The 15,165-nt window shown below is 37.7% G+C and overlaps 1 protein-coding gene across 1 annotated transcript in view; it reads left to right on the plus strand.

Annotated features, from left to right (window-relative positions):
- The window catches only part of UNC13C (unc-13 homolog C), a 325,566-nt gene that overhangs the window by 242,531 nt on the left and 67,870 nt on the right, over positions 1–15,165 (plus strand). Inside the window, 4 exon segments of the mRNA XM_067555862.1 lie at positions 3,271–3,397; positions 5,130–5,226; positions 6,297–6,440; positions 9,261–9,338. Of these exon segments, the coding sequence (XP_067411963.1) occupies positions 3,271–3,397; positions 5,130–5,226; positions 6,297–6,440; positions 9,261–9,338 (446 nt within the window).

Below are 15,165 nucleotides of genomic sequence, written 5' to 3' on the forward strand. Positions count from 1 at the left end.
AACTGTTTTATTGCATATTGGGAGATGGGTTCCTGGGGATTTCTACTGCTCCATTTCCCGCATTCATTGAGCAATGATGCATTTTAAAAACTGAGTTACATTTTAAATTGTTTTCTTGGTGCCAAGACATGTTGGTGGAGTTTCTTCATAGAGCTCTGGGAACATACAAAAAAAAAGGTAGAGTGAGTTCTCTTCACAAATAGTTTTTTCTATTAACATAGGACAGGGGAAACCAAACAACATGCCTTACCATTTTGTGTTGCCATCTTCTCCAGTGAGAGCTCAGGTAAACAGGTGACAAAAGCTGACACAGGGAGATACCTTGTAATCAAGAGCATTGACATGTGTTGAACTGCTTTAAAATGGATTACAAGTAAGTGACTGCAAAAGTGAATATTTTTAATCTAAATTTTGTCCACAAACTACAACTCTTTTTAAAGTCAATGGGAACCTCATGCCTACCTACCAGTCAGCATTTGACTCTTTATATAAAAAATAAGCCTTTTAGGAATACCCTGTACTTAGCTAATGGAAAATAGTATTTTTTTTCTTCAACTACATAATTAGTTTTTAGATAACAATTATAATAAAGCATTTTTAACCTTTTGGTAAAATATGCATAGCACTGAAGGTTAGGCTCATTTACATGCAAGAGATGAGATTGTATACAAAAGTATTACACAGCAGTTCGCGGAACTAATTAAATGTTTTATTTTGTATATTTAATGAGAGATTTAAATGTTAGTTGTCAAAATTAAATATGCAGTAGATCTGGCTACTAAATACATGTTAAAAATCATTTAAACTGGACTGTGTGAAACCAACACTGATCTAATCAATTTTGCATATCATGGTTGGCAGAAATCATAGATTTAATTAAGAGTGTGTATTTGAATCTGACTTTGCAATTCATCAAATATAAAGTTTTCTAGTTTGTTTTATTTTCACATTAAAAGTGTTGGCTAAGTAATTGTATGGAGAGACATTAATATGAAGCCATGTCAAACACAAACAACGCTCTCTCTCACCTGTTTTTAAAATCAAACTCTGAAGTTTTCTACACTTTTGCAGTGGCAAAGAGGCAAATCAAAGATTGGGAATCTGCTTGGATAAATAGATGATTTGTAACTGCAGCTGGCTCGCTCTACCATGCAGCACAAGTGGTAGTCTAGGACAGCAAAATACAATTGACAGAAAACTCTGGCCTAGTAGGCAGCGAGATTTCCTAGTTTGCCTGGAGCAGCAGAACCCTAGCACTAGCTTTGGATATTATGCAATTGAGCAGTTTATTTTTTTAAAGGAAATTTGTACACACTTTATTCATAAAAAGGGAACTTATCTTCCCTTCAATAATTACAGCTTGTCAGTATTTTACATGAAATCCATACATGCAGTGTATCAGTATTGAGCATAATAAGCTTTTACCCATTCCTTCATATGGAAACATTTTGACAATATACAAAGTTGCCATATGCTAAGTGTTCATTCTATGACTCCCTGTTTGATAGCAAAATCCTTCAGTGCACAGTTGATTGGAAGTGAAGGCATGCATTTCATGATTCCTTTATCTATTGTAAAAGATTCCACATTCCCCCTTCCTTCTTTTCTCTTTCATTCCCTTGTTATTTAGATGGACCACACATCACGGCTATTATTAAAGTTGATGCCTTCAAGATAGTTTTTACGTATAATCTAAAGTTAGTTATTACAGTTTTCGCAACTATCAAGTAGTGACATTTTCTGATGTTGGAAGTAGAGCTGGGTGAAATTTTTCAGACAAAACTTTTTCAGCAAAAAATGCAGTTTCAAGTGAACCAAAACATGTCACAAATTTGCGTACATTTCACTTAATTGTTCAAGCCTAGAATTTTCTATTTCTAACCACTTTTCATTTAGCACTTCCCTTTAATTTTATTAATAAAAAATTTTAAAATAAAAAAGCGCAAAATCTAAGTGAAATCCTTTGTTTTACCTGAAATGGAGGGGTGGGTTTGATTTTTTTTGAAACTATCAGAATAACTGTAGAAAGGGGCCCTTTGTTCCAAAACCTGACTACAGAGTTGGAATATAGTTTAAAAAATAGAAAATGGCTACACACACAGCATTCTTGCTGGGCCCAGGTGTAAGGTGAGCCCTGGAAAGTCCTGACTCTTCCTGTGCTTTTCATGAAATTGAAATGATGTAAGTAAATAGAGTTTACAAGCAACAAACACAGGGTTCCATTTCCCTGTTGTAATATAATTTCTGCGCAACTGAGATACTGACAAAAATTGCTACCAGGATAAAAACATCTTCTATCTGTCCTGTGTATTGAGGAAAATGTCCTTTCCTTATGTTCCTGAATTGGAATGTGTAGGCAAGGTGAAAGAACCAAATTGAAAAAGCAGTTTAATAAAAAAACAGTTTTTCAAAATGGCTTTTCTACTGGTGCTGCAGGTGAGAAAAAAAAATCAAATATATTAAAAGTTGTGGGGCTGTCTTCTGCTTTCCACTACTTTCCACTATTGACTGTTAACTGCACACTATAATTGCAACCTGTTAGAGCTACAGTATTTACTTTTTCAGAGTTTTCTAATAGTTATGGCTGGCTGTTATTTTCATTTGTTAGCCTCATGGTTGTATGCTTGTCTGCTTTGTCTTCTCTTCCTATGCACTTCATACCTATCTAAGAGGAATCAGCATAAGAGTAGAGAGTGATACATAACCTGTTAGAATAGTATTCTTTTTTTATTGAATCTTCATTCTTCACTTTTCAGCAAGACACTACAGCATTCTACCTACTCTGTGAAAGGGGCCTAGATAAGTTCATGGAGGATAGGTCTATAAATGGCTATTAGCCAGGATAGGCAGGGATTACGTTTGCCAGAGGCTGGGAATGGCTGCTAGGATGGCTCATTCCCTATGAGGCACCTGGCATTGGCCAATTTTGGAGGACAGGATACTGGGCTAGAGGGACCATTGGTCTGACCCACTATAGCGGTTCTTATGTAAGTATTCGCTTTACTTCGCAAATAGCTGAAGATCATTTCAGTGATGAGGGCTTCAAAACATTTAATGTAACTTGTGGCCTGACATTTTCCAGAGGTGCTGAGAACCCACAGTTGAAAGTGTGGGTGCTGAGTTTCTCTGAGAAATTAGTTCACTTGCCCTTAAATGTAAGTACTGTATTATTTATTTCACTAGTGTTTTGTTAGAAAAGTGCACTATGACACAAGGACGTTATTTACAGTCAGAACTTTATTAAATGTTTTTATTTTCTCTATTCTACAGAACATGAAAAGCAGCGGTTATGCAAGAGCACAGATTATATGAATTTGCACTTCAAAGTGAAATGGTTTTATAATGAGTATGTGCGAGAACTCCCTGCCTTCCAGGATGCAGTGCCTGAGTATTCTCTGTAAGTAGTGGGAAGAATTTCCCCTGAGTTTGTGCTCTGCTTGTTAAGTTTATTTTCTTTAAATATTTATCCGTTATAGCACTAAAAGCAGAGTGCATTTAAGATGGGCACCACTAATAACTCTTTCTCTATACTCTACACACATTTCCCCCCTTAATTCTTTATTCCCGAAAATGAGTTATACCAGATATTTTAAAAAATTGTTAACCATTTCAGATGAATATATTTATTTCAACAATTGCATTTAATAGAAGGATTTCACAAATGGCAAAATCTTAAGGTCAGAGGATCTCAGGGGAAGGCAGGAAATGTGGGTATGGTAACAGTATTAGTTATATGTCATTGTATTAATTTCATGTCAAAACCTGGATTAAGATAGAGCACTGTTTAGCAATAATAGCAATGGCAGTTTTTATTCCATAGGGCTAATGTTCTTCTGTTGCTTCTCTTTTCTTCTCTCTTCCTGCAATTAACTCACACTTTTGATCCTATGCTCTATCTTCATTCATATTCCTGTGTCTTATGATTTTTAGAATTTCAATAACTTGCCTCAGAAGGTTTGGGGTCTGTCATCGGTTTCCATAGACCATAAATCCAAAACTATAAATAAAATAGACCATGGCTCAGGTTTTACCACATCAAAACTACCTCCAGCTCATCTCATTACTAGCGAGAATCCAAATATATGCTAAGAAACGAAAAAACTATGGAATCATTCTTGATAAAGGACGTTGTCTAATGATCAGATGATAGAAACTCACACACACATTAATCTTGATCTGTGTGTGATGTCTCCAATCCTACTTGATTGTGGGTGGGAAGAGAGAAGATATATCATCCTCCTTCAGTCCCATAGAGATTCCTTAGAAAGGATAATACAGCCTGGGTTATTTTTGCTATAGAGGACCCCCATTGCAAAGACTTTAGGGGAAGCCACAGCCTGAAGGGTCCCTTATTATTATGACTGAAAGTGCTTCCAGGGGGAAGGGCTCACCAGGGGCTAGAACTGGATGAACCTGACCTCTCACACTTCCCCCAGGATCTACATGGTGATCTACAGGGTTTCTAGGTAGATCTCCTGGCCAATTCTCTGGCATTGGCAAACTCCCAATAAACTGATAAGGAAGGGACTCCAGGAGAGACTCCTCACAGAGGTGTCATTACTCAGAATCCCTCCTTCACTTTCAGCTGTGGGAGGGGGTAATGGGGCCCCATACGTTTATCTACATATTCATATGCTGGTTCTCTAGATATACACAAATTTGGTAATTATTTTACTAAGGAGCAAGCCCTTCTCCACAAAATGCACACACAGCTCCCACAGATAGCAGTTAGTGTTTTAGCAGAATTTATGCTGTGATGTGAAAGCAGTTACATAACAAATAGGAATGCTATATAATAATTAAAATTGGCCAAAACAAAGGATCACATTTGCAACAGTGAACTCTAATACTGAGTTTGAAATTTTTGAAAGGTACATTTTTGCACATGCAAAAACTGAGTTTATACATGCAAATCCAAAACATACCACACACAATAATGTATGCATAAAAATTATGGGGATAGTTTAGAAGTCAGATCAAAACCCAGGACCTAGGTTGATATTATATATAATCACAATATTAAAATGCCCCAATGTCATAAAAGAGCAACAAATTTGTATCTATTGTGTAATAAAATTAATATTTTTAAGGCAACATAAAAGTGAAACATCAATGGTTGTAATTTTTAGATGGTTTGAGCCTTTTGTCATTCAGTGGCTGGATGAAAACGAAGATGTCTCAATGGAGTTTCTTCATGGAGCACTGGAAAGAGACAAAAAAGATGGAGTAAGTCCTTTTTATAAAAAATTGTATTAAGTCAGGAAAGAGATTTGGTATTACAACATGCCACACAGTATACGTACTCCTTATGCTGTGTCCTTAGACATCACAAGCTATGCAGCGTCATTACTGGTCAGTACTTGCACTACGGTCAGATTCCAATTCTTGAACAATTTTCTGCCTATCCAAGTCCCCCTTGCAATTTTAGTTGTAGAACTTCTTAATTGCTTTCCCTACCCTAGTGCTTAGTGCTGCTTTGCACTGTCCAGAAGCTGCTATGTTTAATCTGTGAGGCCTTCAGAGGTTTCTTTCTATAGTTTCAGTATTGGTTTATATGACACTTTTAGATGAATGCCCATTTGGATGAATATTTTTATAGAAAAAGATCTTTATCATTATATGTTTATTAATGCAGTGCAAGGATTAAAATATTACTACAGCAGTGCCATATTAATATAGTAATAGCATTCTCAAGTTAGGAGGGGGATCAGCTACAGTTATTACATCCAAGTCTCATAAGCTGCAGAAAACACAAGTTTCAATAAGATCACACTGCTGTCAGACCAAAAAACCCTGGGTAAAATCCTGGCCCTGTTGAAGCCAATCAGACTGTTGCCATTAACTTCAGTGGAGCCAGGATTTCATGCCACACATTTTGTGCAAAGATTCAGGTACTTATGGTATAGATCCAAAGAAGGGGAAACCTTTATGTCCTGGTCCTGCAGTGCAGCCCTGTAGCACAGACTCCTTGGCATGCTACTGAAGCCAGCTAGAGTCCACACAGGTATAAGTGTCTGCACTAGCAGATCCCAGTGCCGGACCATTGCTGTAGTTTGTAAAGATGCTTCCTATTCCCGTAAGAGTACAAAAGAACACATCAAATTTCTCTCTCTATTACAACCCATAAAAGTGCAAATAATTTGGCATTTAAAATTTTTTTTTCCCTGGTTCTAGGATGGATTTAAAGTGTAAGAAATTTCTATGAGTACTGTTGTATTGTCAGAATGTGGCTTCGCAAATATTAACTCATTTTAATTATGGGTTTTTGTTCTCTCCCCTTCTTCATTCTCCTGTAGTTTCAGCAAACATCAGATCATGCCCTTTTCTCTTGCTCTGTGGTAGATGTCTTCACACAACTCAATCAAAGTTTCGAGATTATCAGAAAACTGGAGTGCCCTAATCCTGAAGCATTATCTCATTTAATGAGAAGATTTGCGAAGGTAGATTAAAATCAATGCATCTTGACCAAGTTTCAGAGAAAATGACTTTCTGTTGTCATTGTGCTTAAAAACATTCTAACGTTATTTAGAACCAATATTCCCTGTTGCAGACCAGGATCCTTAGACAAGTTGTTTTGTTTTTGTTCTTGGGAAATTACAAATGCCTTCAGTTTGTTTTCTCTAAATTCATCACCCAGTTTGAGAAACTCTAGTTTCCTATGGACCTTAGTTTTAGTAAAACGAGATATGAACATATGTTACCAATGTCTTGACTTCTTTGTTCTTGTTAATCATTGAATCACTACTTAGATTTCAGAGCAATTCATCAGTGAAACATAGTGATCTGTCAGGTCTGTGGGATGGCAGAAAGATTCTGGGGCCTTCTGCATAGTTTTGGCACCAAAGCATTGTAGTTGAAGTAACTCCAGAGGTTTATTTTTGCTCCCACCCCCTCATCAACACATTGTTTCTGCAGATGGATAGTTTGCCCTGCTAGGCTATTTTGGAAGCTTGGTGAATTTATGAGCTCTTTTGGAAGACCAGTCTGGCCAGTTCATCTCTCATTCTCTTATATCAATTAAAATAAATGATTATCCATTTTTTCTGGATTGCTAAAGAATACATTGAAAAGTGCTTGGGTTGATCTCTCTGGGAGCTTATGTGCTGACCGTTCTTTCTCCATTTTAAGGTTTCACCACTGATAAATACTCCCTGCTTTAAGGTCTGTCAGCCAAAATTTCTTAACCTACTTTATTGTACAATATATCTATCTATACAGTATTCTTCCAACAAATGAGCCAGATCTTGGCCCCTGCTTAAGACTTTTTGCATCTCCAGAGCAGCCTAAAGGGTCCTAACGCGGGCTTCTAAAGATTCCCCAGAATGGGGATGTCCTCCGCTGGCGTAAAGCAGATATAGCTGACTTTACACCACTTACTCCCCTTTCCTCTGATAAAAGGGGAATGTCAGGAGTGGGGAATGAATGCTAGGAATGTGTCGGGACAGGAGGCCAAAGCCAGAGCCCCAGGTTTGGGGAGAGAAAAAGTTACGTTGATCCACTTTATCCCCACTCCAATCATCAGCTCAGCACAGATGAGATATGACCTTCTGTACTTGGTAAAGTGACACCATAGAATTGCCAGATAGCAGGGGTCATTAGGAGCCAAAGCCAGTGCTGTGACAAAGACCCTCATTTCCAACTGATCCCTCATGATCTACAGGTCTTGGGAGCGGGCCTATTTGGCAGTGCATGATGGGGGAGGAATGCCATGAGGGAATTCTCACAGATCTTTCCTCCTTAGAGCTCCCAGCTGAGGTCTTTGCTTTGGAAGGGGAGGCAGGCAGCCTGGCCTAGTGGATAGATAACTGGACTCAGGAGACCTAGGTGCTATTCCCAGCTTCTAAACCCAGCTGCCACTGGATTGCTAGGTGACCTTGGGCAAGTCATTTCACTGCTGTGTGCCTCAGTTTCCCCATATGTAAAATGGGGGTAATTATGGTTGTCTCCTTTGTGAAGCACTTTGAGATCAATTGATGAAAAGCACTACATAAGAGTTTGGTATTATTATTATTATTACTGCTCATTATGTTTCTCAAAATACCATAAGTGATTAAATTACATTATGTGCTATTCACCTGCCATTTTTTGCTTGTTTGTTAATCTAAGGCTATTTCTGGGTTTTATAGTCTTAGTCACCAGTTTTAGACCATAAACACATTTATTTTTCTGAGTGTCGAAGATTAAACGTTTTTTCTTGTGAAAGTAGACTCCACTCCTGAGACCTTGCATGTCAAGTTCTAACCTTGTGCAGGAATTAACAGCTGAGTTTACAGGGTTCGCCCTTAAAGACTTGCCAGTTGCCTTAGATAACTAAATAACATCACCTGAGTATTAATAGTATTTCCTCTAACTCCCAGAATAATAACTACAGGGAGATAGATGTAATACTGCTAATACAGGGAGACCACTGTATATAGACTTGAGAAGCACTGTTTGTTATAGACTCCTTAGCTATAGATATTATAAACCTATCTGGAAAACGTGGTGCTGTGTGAAAGTGAAATATCACACTTCAGGTAAGGGCCAAAAGTAATTTTCTCTATCATATTTGAAGGCAAGTTTGAACAGCTAGGGATGAATCAGCCACCTGTTTTTTCTAGGTTTATTAATCTGCTGTTTGATAAGTTTACACATTTTGTTAAACCAACTTTTCAGTTGCCACACTCTTTTTCAAGCTTTAGAATTCCATTACAATACCAGGGGCTATGAAATAGTTTGTATTTACACGTAATTCTGTGCTTTCATCACAACTTTTCTCAGTCGGTAAATAAAGTGCATATTCTTGAGGATTAAGTTCACATTGGTGGGGTTTAAACACTGCTGCTTTGGTTCTTATTTTTCCATTATTTTTTAATCTGTAGGTTGTCGCCCTAGTGGATTTTGTGCTCACTAACATTCTGCTTAATATGAACACAATGAACAAACTAGAACCCCTCAGTGTTCTTACTTCTCAATGTCAGTATAACTAAATGCAAAGTGTTTCTGCTATAGAAAATGACATTCCATTAAAAAAGAAACCTCATCCATTGTGAAAGGATTTAAAATGTGATCTTTCCAGACTTTTAAGCAAATGCAAACTAAAATTTTGTAAATTTAATCCAGAACAATTTTCTATCATTTACAAACATTATCTGCTTTGAAAACAAACCTCCACTTTCACTTGAATACTATTTTGTATTTTTACTTCCAATTCTTCAGAGACTATTACATGATTATATATCTCAATTAAACATTTCCTTCCCCCCCTCCCCTCCCCGCAGACGATCAACAAAGTGCTTCTTCGGTATGCTGCAATTATTTCAAATGACTTCAGTTCATACTGTGATAAAGAAAGTGTGGTAAGTAAAATTTAAAAAATACTAATATTATTTCTGTCTTTATTGTACATTTTTCTGTACACTTAGAGGTTTTATTATATTTACTGGAAATATGATCATTTTTATTGCAAGAAAATTAATGGAAAAAGGGGGAGTTTTTTTCCAGAAGACAAATGTTTTCCTTGATTGCTTACATTGGAATGTAACACTTGATTGGGGCGGTGGGGGGGGGGACGGAGGAAATAAGGGGAAAGTGAACATTAGAAGGAGAAATACTATGCATAGTTGAAATGTGAAAGAAATAACTGATGATTTCCTATAGTTTAAGTAATTTCATTAATGGGGATTTGCACTCCAAAACTTTAAGGAGATTTTTATGTGTTTTTATATTGTTTGTTCTTAAATCTCAGGATCTGATAGTAAATTATTGTAATGTGACACGTCCTCACACGTGCCCATCTACTTTTTGTCCATACAGTAGTGAAAAAGAATGATAAATGATTGTGTTGTCTTGTTGGCTACAGAGAATTCTTGAATAACAACCCTGACGGGACACAGCAGTAAATGAGACACAAAGAGTGAAGTTAAATAAGAGTCACAACATTATTAATGACTTAACATAATCAAGGAACACTGCAGCAGCAAACTGACCCAGTGTATGGTGTCACTACTGTGCCATCAAGACCAGTACACCCAGGAAAGGCCTGGCTTTGCCTTGCCCAAGGAACACCACAGCAGGAGTGGTGCCATAACCATGGACTACCCTGTCCTTATCTGAGTAACTGAGCTGCACCCAAGAGGCACCTCATTTTGTCAGTATATTTACATACAAACCCAGTCAAGCTTATATGCAGATCCTAGATTTAACCTGTCTCTTCTTTATGTTAATTTTTCCTGGACCACCAGCAACATTTGGGACAAATACCTAGCTATAAAGGGACAGTGTTTCTCCAGCCCCAAAAGATTGGGTCTTGCTTGTATTCTGGGAAGATGAAAAATCCCAGACTGAATGGCTAGTCTATAGTGCGAGAGAATCCCTTTTCAACACCTAAAAGGTGATCAGTTGAAATTAAAAAGCACACAGAACATCTAGTCATGGCAATGACAAATTGGGATGTGAAGGAACCACTGCGGGGAGAAGGGACAGCTCAGCAAAATGATGCTGAAAGCCAGGAAAGTCCTGCAGTAAATAACTCAAATAACCGCTTTCCAGTCCCTTCTAGAGAGTGAGCAGAGCCATTAGCCACCAGCCACAGCATCCAAATTGTCCTGTTTGGCACTGTACGGAAATGGCAAAGGACTAACAGGGAGCACCCACATGAAACTCAGAACACAGGAAGTCCTCCCAGAGTGCAGAAGGACTGTCTCACCCATTGGTGGTCCCAGCAAACAATCCCTGAATGGGGTGTGCATTCCGTGAGGTTCTTTGCACCTCAGCTTCCATTGGAGTCTACACAATTTAAGGGTGTTTAGCACTGTGGAGGAGATTCCTGGCTTCTTGCAGGACTGGGCCCAACACTCTAAACTAAGCTAAAGTAAATGATTTTGAGAAATGAAAACCTGTTGTTCAAAAACCCAAAAGTTCAGGACACTCAGTTCAGATTTATTAAAATTGAGAGCTAAACTGGAGCACAAATTATTTTTTTCTGCACATAGAACTGGGGGAAGAAATAGTTTGGTGAGACTGGAACTGAACTGAATAAATGGAAAAATGGAAATAATATGCCACCAGAGCATGATGTTATCACAATCCAAAGGTCACCAATATATACAACAAAAGAAATCAGAAATATGTTATAGCTAAATAGCTGTACTCAGTGTACATTTCCCAGACCTGAAGAACTCTGTGTAAGCTGCAGTAAAAGATATTACCTTACCCACCTTGTTTCTCTAATAGCTAAAGAACAGGTCTTTGGTTCCCCTTATCAACAACACAGACAACATTTGAAATATTAATTTTTCTGCAAAGCCACACAGATACATATGGTGGGAAAAGACTTAAATATTCTCTGCTTACTATGCAATTACATTTAATATAATGTCAATAAATAAAACTGCGAGTAATGGGAGAGTTTAGAAACCAATAACTTTAGGGCAGTGATTTTATATAAATATTTCTACAAGGTAATGAATTTCATTCATATGGTTGTGTCATGTTTCAGACTCCCTTTCTACTTCAAATACCTTCATCCTTGGAGCCCTTACAGAAAAGATTGAAAAAGACATACATTCGGAGATTTCCACACATTTTGATTCTAGCACTATTTAAATCTCCTTTATATCATAAAGAAGGCACTAAGCAGTAGGCCAGGCTTGCTAGTCAATGCTGTAATAATTCCAAGAAACATAGCCAGTCAGTCCACAACAGACCAGTTCATCATAAGTTTGCCCAGCAGGGCATTTTCATGGTTCAGTCAAGGTTCTTTGTCTTGTAAGGTATTGCCATAAGTAGCAGAAATAAGCAGTCAGTGCAGATATATTTATATACACGCAAGCATTGTGTATCTTTACACGGAGTCTCCCCACCTCCAACAGGAGCCTCTGAGCTGAAAAGACCTTGGGGCAGAGTATCTCCCGTGATGTGGGAGTGAATGCATCCTGTTTTTCCCACATGCATCTGTTAGTCTTCCAGCTTACTTGCTCCAGATGGGTGTTTATCTATGAGTTTGGCCCAATGTGTTACCATAGACAATTACAATTTACATGTTGTGTGCAAGTGAGTTAAGATTTGCAGTATTGCACTTACAGTTCATTTCAATTTAATCCTAGCATTAAATCAAATTAACTGTTTTCCAGAATGTATGGACTCTGATAACTAACGTTAGGTCATCAAATCTAACTGTCTGTGTTGCCTTTTAGTTTGTCCAATGGGATTTTTTTAATCATTGACATGATTGATTTCTGAAGTCACCCTGGAACACTAATCTTTGCTAAGGCTTTGGATAGGATTAATTTCATTATGGCTTTGAAATAGAGAAAAGGCATGAAGGATTACAACAAATGATTTTATAGAAAGATAACATGTTTATTAGAAATCATCTATTTTAAATACATATTTCTAGATTAATGAGATTTCATTTGATCTGGTGATCCCAAATTATGCCAAAATGCCATTTCCTGTCTTTCACTTGTTAGAAGAGATTTCAATAAACACTGTTTTATGATTGTAGTTAAGTGCAAAGTTATCACATTTATTTTTAGGTCCATTTTATTAATTCCATTCAGTAAAATTTACATGCAAACTATTTAAATAAAAAAAAAGACTAATCAGTGCATTTTATAAAGAAATATATACCACAAAAAAGTACCATCATATTTCCCCACAGTCTGTCGCTGTTTATGAACATAGTTCAGTTTTATGCCTGGTGCTTGCTATTCATTTTATGTGTTGCTGTGTCTGGCTGTCTGACTCCTCTAAGTTTCCATAAATAGAACTCTATGGTTCAACATATGCAATGAGCTTTGAACATTTTTGAGCCCCAATTCTACTCCCACTGAAGTCAACCACAATTTTGCCACTGAATTAATGGGTCCTTAATGAGTAATTCTGATCTAAGGGGAAACTTTCAAAATTGTCTCATTAGGAACAATTCACCTGATACCTGTTTTTGTATTTAGCTTCTCTCTTCCTTTATTGCAAGGACATTGGCATTTGTTGAGAAAATATACATCTGCTTCAGTGACTTATTCCCCATCAGAAATCATAATCCCCAGTTATTCATATCACAGATCAATCAATAATGATGTGTCAAAAAGAAGATTTTAATACAACTAAGAAGTAGGAAACAAGTATGCTTTTTTCATGGAAGTAATGTCAGAAATGACATACAAGGATGACCAGTGGCTCTCAAATATCCTCTTAAAAGAGAGACTCTGATGTGGGTGACCTCCCATCTCGGTTCCAGCCCTGCACCTTCCCTGCAGCAACTTCAAAGCTTGGTGACTATATATTTATAGCACCCAAAAATACTAGGTGCTTTACATACATACACTAAGGTAGGTCCCTCCCAAAAGTGAACAACCAAATGACATGAGCCTGCAAACACTTACTAATAGCCATAGTTTATTACTATGAACAGGCCCCACTTTGGAATAGAAGCTCTAAGCACTGCACCTGGTAGTAATGGGCCCTAAAAATACACAATATGCTGAAAAAGAAATAGGAGAACAACAGTAAGACAAACTGTTATTTGTCTAATTTTATTAACCAAGCCCATTGCCCCTATATTTTAATTCAGCATCAAACTTTCTTTTCATTATTTAAAACTTTGTATGTGTATGAACACACAACTGTTGTATAGTTCCAGAGGAGTAGCCATGTTAGTCTGCATACAGCAAAAACAACGAGAGTTCTGTGGCACTTTAAAGACTAACAAATTTAATATTTGCAGACATAAGCTTTCGAGAGCCTTCAGCTCTCTTCTTCAGATGCAGTAATACAGAAAATAGGTAACACAGAGGCATCTTATAGATATCCAGGTGCATTGAGAACAATGGGGGAGGTGGAGTCTGGTACTTAAGACCTAATGAGGACCATTGATTAGGAGGTGAGAATGGGTGAGCAAAGTAATTTACCTTTGGTAGTGAGCTAGCCACTCCAAGTCTCTGTTTGAACCCAGTTTGAATGTGTCAATTTGCAGATCATTTCTAACGCAGCAGTTTCTCTTTGACGTCTGTTTTTGGAGTTTTTTTGGAGAAGTACAGCAACTTTCAGGTCAGAGACAGAATGCCCTGGGGAATTAAAGTGGTCTCCCACTGGTTTATGGATGTCGTTAGTTTTTAATGTCTGATTTGTGTCCATTTATCCTTGTGCGTAGTGATAGTCCAGTTTGGCCAATGTACATGGCAGAGGGGCATTGCTGGCACATGATGGCATATATAACATTAGGTGGATATGCAGGTGAATGAGCCCCTTATGGTGTGATTGATGTCGTTAGGACCACTGATGATGTCATTAGCGACGAAGTGTGGGCAGAGCTGACAACGGGGTTTGTTGCAGGGATAGGTTCCTGGGTATGATTTTTTTGTAGGGTGTATGGTTGCTGGTGAGTATTTGCTTCAGGTTGGGGGGCTGTCTGTAAGCCAGAGCAGGATTCTAGCCGGAAAATATGACAGTCTACTACTCTGTGTTTGTGCAGTGCTTAGAACAAAGGAGTTCTTGGTTGCTCCTTAGGCACTGCCATAGTAAACATGATTCATAATGATAGAAACTGGCTGTTTGCAAGTTTATTTCCTGGGGGAACTAGTCAGGGGATGAGTCTTTTGCCTGGAATGTAATCCAAGCTGCCTCAATTCACTGCTACTGAATGCCCTCTTTCATTTTTCTTTTCTGAGCCAATCCTTAAGGATCAGAACCAACTTGAGATAGAAAAAGGAGCATGTCATAAGGGAGTTTGGGGGCTGCCTCTTGGATGGGTAGGAGGTTCAATAGTTAAATGCGGTCACTTCATTTGTTGGGGGAGAAAGAGAGAGATGAGAATCTCAGGACAGTGTGCTAACATTTAGTGTACTTTATTGAGGATGAGTGATGAACGGGTTAAGAATACTAGATTAGAATCTTTCTCCAGTTTCCTTTACTTTCTGACCCCTAGTTCCCTTAGCCTTTAATGGATGCTAAATTATTTAAATGCTCTTCTAAACACTAAAGTCTACTCAAACGATGTTTCAGCCAACAGTGGGCTACATCGCCAACTAAAAGGATTTGTGGGTTGCTGTTATCACTTCAGCACCCATCGTCTTCTTGTGAGGTTTAAGTATAGATGCATTATAGAAATACATTTCTTTAAGGTTTGAATGTAATGTGCAGATGCACTGGAACAGTAATCCTGCCAAAACAGAATTCTATTAT

The sequence above is a fragment of the Emydura macquarii genome, unplaced genomic scaffold, assembly GCF_026122565.2.
Source record: "Emydura macquarii macquarii isolate MOO-44397 ecotype Brisbane River unplaced genomic scaffold, CSIRO-AGI_Emac_v2 contig_1644, whole genome shotgun sequence".
Lineage (NCBI taxonomy): Eukaryota > Metazoa > Chordata > Testudines > Chelidae > Emydura > Emydura macquarii.